At 35.3% G+C, this 11,922-nt stretch overlaps 2 protein-coding genes across 2 annotated transcripts; both read right to left on the reverse strand.

The window, feature by feature from the left end:
- Positions 1 to 2,886: 2,886 nt before the first annotated feature.
- Positions 2,887 to 5,686, reverse strand: LOC142354805 (uncharacterized). The gene is made up of 2 exons (XM_075407177.1): positions 4,992 to 5,686; positions 2,887 to 3,317 (listed from the first exon to the last, which is right to left on the reverse strand). The coding sequence occupies exons 1-2, from the start codon at positions 5,554 to 5,556 to the stop codon at positions 2,902 to 2,904; spliced, it is 981 nt and encodes a 326-aa protein (XP_075263292.1). The 5' UTR covers positions 5,557 to 5,686; the 3' UTR covers positions 2,887 to 2,901.
- Positions 5,687 to 9,006: 3,320 nt separating this feature from the next.
- On the reverse strand, positions 9,007 to 11,909 carry LOC142354804 (uncharacterized). Its single transcript, XM_075407176.1, has 2 exons — positions 11,687 to 11,909; positions 9,007 to 9,442 (listed from the first exon to the last, which is right to left on the reverse strand). The coding sequence occupies exons 1-2, from the start codon at positions 11,706 to 11,708 to the stop codon at positions 9,105 to 9,107; spliced, it is 360 nt and encodes a 119-aa protein (XP_075263291.1). The 5' UTR covers positions 11,709 to 11,909; the 3' UTR covers positions 9,007 to 9,104.
- Positions 11,910 to 11,922: the final 13 nt, after the last annotated feature.

Consider the following 11,922-nt stretch of genomic DNA (forward strand, 5'->3'; position numbering starts at 1 on the left):
TTACTGTCGTTGGTGATTTAACTATTCATTAGTCACCTGTGTCTCCTCTGGCACTATTTAATCCATTTTTGGTCCATTTTTTAATTGAGGCACTAAACTTAATTTTTTCATATAGCCACATCAGAAAGGTTACAAAATTTTCACGACACGGTGAAAAATCAAAAAATGGTTAAATTGGTAAGAACAGATTACACTAAGATGGAGAAAAAATTATCATATAGAACAGATTTCACGTTAAAATGCATCTCCACAATACAGCTCTAATACAAAATAGAAAAAACATCATTCAAGTTGAGAACATAAAAATTGTACGTCAAAACAGTCGTTCTAAAACACAATCTGTATGCAAAAAAAATTAATAAGAAGAGTAAATGAAATAACTTTGATAGTTTAATCAGTGCAAAAAAGATGGAATATCATTGATTTATTTGAGAGCTTTTTTCAAAGAAAATGAGCGAAGAGTTTAAAGTCTTAGATGATAAAAAGAGCTTGTATTGAATCAAATAATCGGAGAAAATTGAGTCAATCAATGGCAATTAAACAAATTTTTGAGATTGAAAGACTGCGAGTTTCTTTTATGAATGAATGAATGCTTTATAGTTGAGGGTACATTTAAACAACTTGAATTAGCATAGGCGCTTTTTTATATGGTAAAATTGGTCGAAAACGCTGAAACTCACTGAAATGGTTGCTAAGAGAAAATGCATCGTTTTTGAACTCTGTTTCACATTGTTTATTTCGATATTTTTTTCACTGTAGGGAAATTTAACTACGACAGAATACTATCAAGCATTTTTTATGCTTTTTTTATAAATAATTTTTTAAGCGGGTTGTTTAAATATTCAGAGAGAAAAATTGGGGTGCCAGCATTGTGAGCTTAGGTTTGTTTAACTAAATCTACGACTCTTAAAAATAAGTGTTGGGTTAGTAAATTAAATTTATTAAATGTTCAAAAACTTTGAGAGTGTTGAGATGAATTTAGTCCAATCTTGATTTAAGAGCCTAGATGCCCTTGATCTTTATCACACGCTCGGCTAAAACTTGCTACCTAATAAAAACTATTAGGAACAATTTTATTTCGTTTCCTGCTAACAAATTTCAAAGCTAATTCAAATTTTACGATGCATATTGTATAAAATTGCTGAAATGTGCAAAAGTTGTTCTTGAGGCCTCGCAAGTTGATCAAAGTTTCCCGAGTGCAAAACAATTGAATCGTCTTCTTGCTTAAAAATTTTTTTTCAGGGTTTTTTTTCAGGCGATAAAACGCATTTTGAATCGAAAACGTCGGTTGTAGATAAAATAAAAAATGACGTAGAAATTGCAGTCAGAGATGAGTGAAACATGAACTATAAGTTTTAAAAGAAGAAATGGTTTGTCACTTAGTGGTGACAGAACAGGCTAAATTGATTATATTATGAATTTTCCCAGAGCCCTTCTTTCAATTCTGGTGCCACTAAGCTTGATTCGGAAAAAAAATCGAAGAGTAAAGGAAAACTGACTTTCCGCTGTATGGCAATTCTCGGCGTCAGGTCGCTAATGTGTTCCTAGGCTGATATGACTCAAGGCGAATTAATTTCTGATTTTGAATTGATTGTGACTCGAACAGCTCTCATTTGTTACTTCTACGTTCAGAATTACTTGGTCTGGGTGATCTAAATGTCATATCAGAAGCTAACTTATTCACAAATGCCTTTCATCTGTCGCACCATTCTGATCAGAACAATTTTCACTAAATAGTCTGATCAGAAATTTTCAAACGCGTTTGAGTCTGATCGGAAGGGAATTTGAGCCCCAGTCGAAGTGTCAACGCTAAAAAATATGCAAGATTGGCAGTGTATAGGTTGAATTTATGTAAGATCTACGCTCGAGGCATTGAAAAAATGGTTATTTCTAAGTGTAGATATTACATAATTTGGACATTTCTAATCGCAGATTCTACATTAAAATCAATTTCTCAATATGAGCGTTTATGTTACTTAAAATCAGCTTCAGTTTTAGCGTTGATCTCATTTATATTTGATATTCTAACATTCAGCTTACATAAATTTAACACTCAAATTTTGCTGTGATCTCTAAAAAAATAGCGTGTAGCTGAAAGTTGGTCTTACAAATATTGAAATATTACATAAAATCTAAATCAGATAAAAATTTATGTGCCGCTTGCCCGGAATAAAATGGGTTTTCATACGTAATGTTTGACTTTTTGATAATGTTCGATTATTGAAAAAGACTATTTTTTTATTTGGTTAGAAACAGCAAAATTATGTAACATCTGGGCTAATAAACGCAAAAAATATGAAAGATCTATTCTTGGAAACATTAATTTATCTAAGATTAACATTCAATTGATTGCAATATTTTGTAAGATCAACGCTGAATTCAATAAAAAAGCCTGTACATTTACCTAAAGAGTCCGATTACTAGGGAATAAAGTGACTTGAAATTAAGTAAGATAGGCGGTAACTAGAGCTGACAAGCTAGAAAAATCACCGCAAAATTATGTAATTTTTCTGATTTATAAAGACTAGTTATCACTTATCTTACACCATTTTGCCAAAATTCCTCGTCTCGAGAGAGCACTTTGCTATTCCCTTCTGATCAGACTCGGGTAGGAATGACGAGGAGTTATTTTGACCTAGAATGGCATTACCAGAATAGATTCCATTCCTGGATCTCAGACTGCGGTTTTATGCTAGAGCAATATTGCCAAACTTGAAATCATGCCTTAATTATGAACTGGAAGGTACAAACGAAGGCCTGTTTTGGGGATCATGGGGTTTCAATTTCTTCCAGCTAACCCTTGTAACTTTTCCCCACAAACAAACTCCAAAATAATACGACACCTTCACTGTGGTGTAAACAACAACTAACTGCTCCTAAGTTTAAAAATATTCTTTGGTTTTAATCAGGAGAGAGAGAGAGAGAGGAAAAATGTTTTCCTTTCATCATGTAAACGTAATTAGACCCAGTCTTCTGATCAATCTGGTGAGAATACACATTATAGTTGTCCTTATAGCCCTGGTTAATGAAGTCAACGACATTGGCCCAGCTTGAGACCCACCATTTGGTATCGCCATCTAGTTCACTGTGAGTGTCAAATATGCCATAGAATTCACCCCCATAGACACTTTGACTGAGAAGCTTCTCACTACTCTCTCTAAGTATGCTGCTCAAAAGTTTCGTATAGACGTATTTGCCATTTACTGGCTCGGGACTGTAAGAAGTCTTCTTGCCAAAGAGTGGAATCGTTTGAGGCTTCCCAAATTTCAGGAATCGCGATAGTCCTGTTATCAACAACGTCAACTCACCGCCTTCGTCTAAACAGAGGCTTAATTCCTTGCTTAGTTCTTTATGTGCTTGTGACGAGGTCTTGCATCAAGACTGGTTCAATATAGCAACTTGTTTCGCGAAGGTTTCTTCTATTAGAGTTTTTTTATATTTTAGAGCTCCACTGGTTAACAAACATTTAAGAGCAAGAAAACGCAAAGCAGCAATCGAGAGCAATTTTAAGAAGTTTTTTATAAAATATGTAAAATCAGCGTAAAGATGGCACTTCTCAACTGACAATTATAAATCAGGCGATATTGAAGTATGTTTTTTCAGCAGAAGTATTTTGACAATTTATGAGAGCCGATGTAAAGCTGTTTAAAAGTGCTTTGAAAAAAACTCTGGGTATCCAATTTTGCCAATTACGAACGCGTTGGTTTAGTTCCTCGCCAACACAATAAGCTCCTTGTGATAAGCTGATTCAAATCTTGTGATAAGCTGATTCAAGCCAGAGCTTTGCAAGATGATTCGAAACATGAAAAAATCTTGCAAATGAACCTTGCCTTAAAAAAAATCAAAATGCCGTTTTTAGCGCTTCGAAGTGATTTAAAGGCCAGATTCTGGATGCCTCATGGCTCATAAAAGTTTTTGTGGAATTAAAACTCTTTTCGGAATCTTGAAAGATCTTTAATTCCTAAAAACCAATTTTTCGAGTATATAAATTACTGAAAAAGTGACAAAAACAAAATATAAAACAACTGCAAAGCCAGAGAAAGGTCAGATAACTTTCAAAAAATTGTTTAATTTCAAAATTTTTATCTGTTTTTACTGGTCTGCTTTGTTTTGTCAGGTTTTGGTGTTCATATTTTAGTTTGTTTTAGAGAAATGCAAGAACGCGTATTATCATCATACTATATCAATGATCCCATAGATCATTTCAGTAACGCCAAAACTGTCGGTCCGAAGTGCGGAATGAGAAATTAGGAGGGAAGAACCACAAAAATCACACACCAAAATACCAAGACAATTTTTAACTTGACTTCAGAAGAGTTTTCGTCAGTTGATTAATTACTTCAACTCAACCAACCGCCGATGGAAGCCAGGTATTTATGGCCAAAGAATTAACGTAAATTCAAACTCTTTCAAGATTCTCTCAGCAAGGATTTATAATCTTGCAAGTATCTTGCAAAACTCTTGCAAAAATATGTTACAGTTATGCATTCTCTTGCAAGGTTTTTTTGAAATATTTCAATTTATTTCCTTGCCTATTTCTACTGTTGGATCTATTTTGTCTGTGTTCTCAACACTTTGGGTACATATTAACCACTGCACTTTCAAGCACATGTACCAAACTTATACAGATTGGCTCATCATGTATAGTCACCCGCTTGGAGATACGTTAGGTTCGGGGGCCCTGATGGAAAAGATTTTTTAAAAATCTAAGTAAACATTACATTTTTAATCACTGCACAAAAGTCACGTATGCAGGTAGATATACAGTTTGATTGAATATTTCGTTTGCTTAATGCATTCGCGAAAATCAAGAACTTAGCAAGGAGCATGAAGAAAGTAATTGATATTTCTTGAGAAGAAATTGGTTTTTAAGGTCTTAGGTCTTAAGTTTGGTTTCAAGGGGCAGTACTCACCTTCAACTGCCTATCATATTACATTCTTTTGACGAAAAAAAAAATAAACAAATGTAAATGTTATGCTTTAGATCTAACCTGTATCGTAAGCCTTTTGATTCGATTTGCACGCAGAAAGGCACTCGAATCCAGCGATGCCTTTCTCGAAACAAAATGCGGCCCACCTTCCGCTGAAGCAAGCATCACTGATTATAGTCGGGTATACGATTCCTACGGGTTTGCGATTCAAAATTTCCTCTATGCTTATAGTCCCATCAGAAAAAGCCCAATTACCAGTGTTGGTTTCACCATGCCCAGTATAGTATAACATGGGCTTTAAATCTTCCTCCCTGCATCTTTTGAACAAACTGTCAATGTGTGAGAACGCTTCTGATTTCGTTATTTTCAAATTTTGGACCGAATTGTCGAATTTGAAGTTCACCGCTGTCTGCATATTGCGCAGATCTGATGAGATTCCCTTCAGGAAGCCCCCCTCTCTGTTCGGTGCATCTCGAGGTCTTCGATTGGAAGTGGCAACGTTTTCTGGAGGTTCACTTGCTCCTGAAAGTAGTAGCCACAATCTTGGGCGACTTGATGGACTCCATCTATCAATTTCACATAACAACCCTGCGTTATAAGAACTCGCTGGCCTGGCAAAAACCATTATTGTTCAAAATCTTTCCAAAATTTTCAAACAATTTATAACTTCATTTACATTTCTTGAAATTTTTGTTCTACAATTTAAGCGACTGCAAATTGTAGATGTATCTGTGATTATAAACAGTAGTTAAGAATCTGTCTGAACAGTTTTTATTATTTGTTTCCAAAGTTGACTTTGAAATTGCGACAGAGCTCGTGACTTGCAAATTGCGACAGAGGTTTGCTTCTTACCCAAAATGTCTGAACGTCAGGAACAAAGTTCACGCATTTGAACAGATAATTAAGGCCATAATCAGCAGTGCAAATATTAAACATCGAAGGTAGTCATATTCTGACTTTACAAATATCTCTTCACTGAAATTTCTGTTAGTGGTAATTAAACAATCCGACCTGAACTGGCTTGTCAATATTGACTAGGATCGTTTCACAGAGTCATGTGGTCTCAATTTCCGTTGATTCGTCGTCTAAACATAACCTTGGTAAAACCAAAGTGTCCCATAGTTGTAGAAAGATATAATAAGCTGAACATGGTTACATGACAATTTACCCAATTCCATTTCAACCAATGCAATAATTCTCAAAAAAAAACTATGATCATGTCACTACCGTGTGTTTTACATAAAAATTGGGCCTCCGGTCTTTTTCCGTCAAGTTTTCCTCTTACCCTCAACCTGAAATAAATATGGAAAAAATTGGATAGCTTTAAATTTTAGACTATTGACGTTTTGAATCAAAACTGTAACGTTCAACTCCCTTCATTAATCTCAAGGGCACAAAGTTTAGAAAATTGATTCCAATTTTAAAACTTTAATTTCTTTATTAATAATGTCTTTATGATACTTGAAAAAGCATTAATTCAAGCCATACTGTTTCATCTTTTCTTTTATAGGCCTATATTTTTTAGCACATTGTAGCGCATCTAATGGCGTTAAGCCATTTTTACTGCTCCAGCTAACGTACTAGAAATTTAGGTTGTTTTAGGGAAAATCAATAAACGACGTGTCAAATAGATTTGTAAATGAATGACAGGTCCTCGCCTTACTATTAGCAGGTTCAGAGGAAAAATTGCAACTTTGCATTTTTCGAAAAGTTGGCTCTTGAAAAAAACAACGGTTTCTAGATTAAATTTTAGTAATTAGATTTGTATATTTTTAGCAATTTTTTTAAATGGTCAAAGTGTGAATTGTTTCAGATGGTCAAAGTGTGAATTGTTTCAGATGGTCAAAGTGTTAATTGTTTCAGATGGTCAAAGTGTTTTTTTCTAAAGTTTTCATTTGCCGCGTAATGGCATGCATGATAGGAATGTCCTGTCAATTTGACAGGAAAAACTATTGAGTAGCGGTCAGGTATCTCAGATACTAGGGAAAAAATAATCAAACTTGACAGACTCTTAACTGAATGTGAAATTAATAAGTTCTTGGAAAAACAAAAACAACGTAGTCTCAAAATTTTATAATGATCTCTTGAAAAAAAATTGATGAATGAAGTTAGATATTGCACTAAATAAACCGCATCTATTGATAATTTCAAAAACTCATTCAGTAAAACTGTAGCAAACAGTTAAAAAACAGCATCTCGCTTGAATTAGTAACAAGCATAACTAGCTAAGCGACGTTATTTAACATCCTGTTCATCCCCTCTATCCTTAACGCAAGACTTTCATCAAGTTGATAGGATGTGACAACGAACCGTCGACGATAAGTTGCAAACATTTTTTGCCTATCGGTTTGCCCATTTTTGATTTGAACTCATTTGCGACTCAGTTGGCAGATGATAGTGTGTCAGAGACTTAGCAGTTGACTTGACCTATAGAACTTAAAGAGAGCCCATACATAACTGGAACTAAAATATTATTTGATTAGTTTTTCTGCTAAAAATGACAGCCACACTTATGATTGATTAGAAATATTATTCTTTGCAGAGATTATCAGCCAGCAGTACAGTGACTGAAGATGGTCATCTGATAACCAAATTGCAGCAAATCCCGCTCCCTGTTTCAGAGCTTTCTGTTGCAAGGAAGAAAAATTTTGAACCATGTCACCTTCGATGTGAAACTTCAATGCTGATAACATCTTGTTTGCCCTTCAGTCGGCTCCTATGCGACGCCAAATATCCCTGCTCCACATATCCCGCTCAAGCCGAAGAACCCAATTCTCAAAGATATCGATCAATGTCTGGCAAACAAATCTTCAAATTATTTTCATTTTTAGATCTTGTATTTTTTTAGCACAGTTTTTCACATCAGTCCCAAGTTCTTCGTGAAAAAATCGTGTTCTCCTCACCACTGTACGGTTAAACGTACGTTTTGGTTCGGAAAGCTTACTCGAAATTTTAAGTGTTTTAGAGGATATTAATTAGTAAAAAGTCAATTGGACAAATTGCAACTTAACGTTTTTCGATAAGATGACTTTTAAGAAAATCTGGTTTATAAATCTCATCTTAAGTAACTGGAAAAGATGTTCAATAAACAAATTTTTGAGGTCTGCAAAGACCCAGGCTGTACGTTATGTGTCACTAGCGTTTTTTTGCCGCGTGATGGCGAGTTCATCTGGAAAATAAAATAAAATAAATGTGTCGGGATCAGGTATCCGGGGTTGGGGGGGGGGGGGGGGGTATTGGTTGTTGACATAATTTGCTTGTGGCAAAAGTATGTACCCATCTTTTGTTAGTTCTTCAAGTGCGATTATAACTGGAAAGAACACTAAAAATAATGAATGTCGTTCGCAATTTCATTCCGTTAAGTATTTTATTTTCCTAATGTTTTTAAAGGCATGGTCGAAACAGAACTTTCAAGATGACCCCTGGACTTGACAGTAATTTTAATCCTGATTGAATTGTCTTTTATCGACGATTAGACATCTATTTCGATATTTACGTTTTCAGGCTTAAATATAACAGAATAAGTTTCATTTTATCTGGAAAATGTGAAAAGATTTAATAGATTTATAAATTAATTGATAGAAGCGATAATATACAGAGAAATGACGATTACGTCAAAATTTAGTTTAAAAAAAGAATGTTGGATTTAGTCTAATTAAATCCATTTTAGTCTAAACTACAATGCCGTACCTAACGTTCAGTGAGAAACAGTACTGAACCAGAACATCATCAGACAAGTTTTAGTTTTCAGTCAATAATAAGAAATATTTCAGAACAATATTTACAGTGATTCTGAAATCACCAATTTTCTCTGAAATCCACCAATTTTCTCTGGATTCAGAGAAAACTCAGGATGAATTTCTGAATTGGCTCTGAATTAGAAATTCAGTGCGAAATGTGATTTGAATCAGCCCCTGAACCCTAGTCGAGAACTGGAATTTGTGAAATTCTAGAATAACTGATATCGGTCAGCCAAATTCCAGAACTCGTTTTTTTGTCCAGCCAAATTCCAGGACGTATGTTTTAGTTCCAGTCCAAGTCCAGGATCACATTAGATCCAGACAAATTCTTTTCATACCCAATATTTGTCGAGGACGGTCTTTTAGTAATTCCAGGTCTCGACTAGGGAACCAGTACTGAAAAAGTCTATTAGGTACGGGATGGAAATGAGGTTCATGTTAAATCAAATCCTGGCAAGAATTTGAATCCATTTCTGTTGGAATCCGAAGTGACCACTACTAAATACTTCTCATCAGTCGGGTCTTTGAACACGATTGTGGGGTATTTTTCATCGTCCATTTGTTTGTGCATCCAACTCTTTCGTTCTGTGACGTCATCAGGTCCAAACCATTTGTACGATTGTTCACTTGGAGATTCGGTCATAACAACCATGTATGATTTTTCACCTGAGTTATAACAGATACCTGTAATTATCTTCCCATCATCATATTCCTCTCGGATTTTATCACGTGTTTTGCTCCAGCTATTTCTCGTGGAAACAATCTGGGCACCTAAAGAGAAAATGTCAACGTTTTTGGACGACCAACAAAAATTGCCTATTAATTCATGAATTCTTGAGCTGATAAATTGCAAAAAAACTCTTGACTGTCAAATTGCGAAAAACTCAATTGCAATATAGGAATTGCATTAACTGGTTATTCAGATCAGCCAAGATCTCAAAATATTAAAATTTGTGGAAAATGATGAAAAAAATTGTTCCGTTTAGTTGCTATACAAAATGCTCATACAGGCAGGTAAGCGAAGTAATCTATCAGTCTGAAAACCTTACACTGATGAAGAAAGTTAATATATGAAATAGAAAAGGCTATGATCACTTTATCATCAGTAAAAAAAAAGAAATTAATTTATAGCAAACATATGTAATTGCTTTATAGTTCAAGCACGATATTGGGCAACCCACCACCTATGCAAGGAAACCAAAAAAGTCAGGCAAGTGGAAAAACTTAGTTGCACTTGCAGAAACATTGTTTCTATATCCGCAGTCAAGCTCTTGGTTCTTTCATGAAATCCGAAAATTGTTACATTCAACCCATGGAGTAAATCAGTTCCCCATATCTTGCCATTCGCGAACACTCTCCTAAATTTCGACAAAGATAAGGCAGACTTTCAAACAGGGCAGATTATGCTGGATTTTTGTGTTAAGTACTGGTTTGTGAGGCAAATACAGTTCTTTCCTAAACGAACCTTTGATTTCCGATCCAATCGGTACCATCAGGAATCGCTTCTGAACATCCATATTTTGTAAATTTTGACACAAGGTTTGAAAGTCTGATCAAATGAGCAAAGACCACTGAAGGCCGAGCTGTAGTTGCTGCGTATTTTAGGCTCTGCTTTTCTCGAAATATTTCGCACTCTGCAATTTTTACATGCAAACTTGATCGTACTCTCTAGCATCTTCTGTGCAGGCCGTTTTTTGTTTGAATCACTGAAGACGATATTTTTGGAAGTATGTGTTTCTATAATTCACCATTATTAGATTTTTTTCAGCGACTTCCACTTCTTTCATGGAGAAAGACAACAAAAACTAGGATAGTCAGTGGGCCCTCGCTTATCTCGCGCCCACTGACTATCCATTCTGATTCCCCTGTGCCATACTAATGACATTCGCAACGAAAGGTTCACCTCGTCTTCCTATCTTGTGGTACACTAGTCTCTGTACCTTCAAGGCATCGTGAACCAAATGACGGCCTACTTCTGTCAATTTGGAATTTTTGAGTCCACTCAAGTAGGTTAAAACTTTGTTTCAGGTTGTTGTAGTCTTAACTTAAATGCGGTTTCGCAAACGCCTAATGCAAGTGAACTTTTGGGGGGATCTTTTTGACATTAGATCAATCTATTTGTGAATGCCAGCTGTGATCAACGTAACATCAGTGCCTTTGGCTTGCAAATTTTTTTGGAAGCGTTAGTCAATGAGTGCTACCGAGCAATCGAGTGGGCTCTTTGGTATTTCACAAAAGTTTGTTTTCCAGTCTTCTATTGCTTGTCTTTTCCCCACACATTAATAGCATAACCTATGCTTCTGTAATTGCTGACCGATCATTTGAATTGCTGACCACATAATCATATGAAAAAAGTTGATTATTCTTAAATGGATGAGTGCCATTAGCTAATGGACAGTGATTTCTGTGCGTAATTTTCGTTTGTTTGGCGTTTGAACTTCGACTGAAATTTGATGTCTTGGTGAGTCATCTTCCTCTATTTGGGTTGCTTCGATCTTTATCTTCATTAATTTTTAAACATTGAAAATCTTGACTACGGTAATGCTGTCTTTTCTAGCCATCTTTTGAGGAAATTCCGATAGAGTCAACTACTTCTCTGGCATTCAACTACATTAAACACTTTTTCTCTTTGAGATAGGAAGTCAATTTTAATATGGGGTGCGCAGTATTGAATACGTTGCTTTTAATAAAATCGGTTAATGTCAAGCAAAAATTGATTGAAATAAAATGGTTTGTTAGCTTTTAATGGCCATGGTTCATGCAGTGGCTCAAGCCAGGCATCGAAAATTAGATGAGTTGTGCCAAACTTCCATTAGATAAAAATCCCGATTATCCCACATCAGATATAGCTGACTCCAATTTACCACTAAAAGTTTTTTTAATAGCCTCATTTCTTCGAATCAGAAATATAACTTCAAAACTGGTAGCAAAAAATACACTAGACCACTACTGTCATTCAAGGGGATTGCTATCATTTGAACTCAACTTAAGAATGAGTAGTTGACTGCTACTAACAGTTCTGTTGTGCATTAGGCATTCTTGAACGTGAGTCAACTGCAACGCTTGCTAAATGATGACCGTGGCTTCCATGATTACTGTCGAACAACTGTTAATCGTTGACATGCGTTTCATGGCTCAATTTTAACACAAATGAAACTACAGTTGCGTTTGTTTTGAAGTTTGTCTGACCAATCGACACAAGATGATACATCACCGTTTCTTATTTCCTTCACTTGGATTGAGGTTTGACT

Source organism: Convolutriloba macropyga, unplaced genomic scaffold (assembly GCF_964194025.1).
Source record: "Convolutriloba macropyga unplaced genomic scaffold, txConMacr16.3 SCAFFOLD_6427, whole genome shotgun sequence".
In the NCBI taxonomy this organism is placed as follows: domain Eukaryota; kingdom Metazoa; phylum Xenacoelomorpha; order Acoela; family Convolutidae; genus Convolutriloba; species Convolutriloba macropyga.

Coding starts and splice junctions, on each gene's coding strand:
- LOC142354804 (XM_075407176.1), bottom strand. CDS start 11,708: ATGCCTAATGCACAACAGAACT. Junction 9,443..11,686: donor GCCTAATGCACAACAGAACT/GTTAGTAGCAGT, acceptor TTTTCTCTTTAG/GTGCCCAGATTGTTTCCACG.
- LOC142354805 (XM_075407177.1), bottom strand. CDS start 5,556: ATGGTTTTTGCCAGGCCAGCGAGTTCTTATAACGCAGGGTTGTTATGT. Junction 3,318..4,991: donor TCAAAAGGCTTACGATACAG/GTTAGATCTAAA, acceptor GCCTCTGTTTAG/ACGAAGGCGGTGAGTTGACG.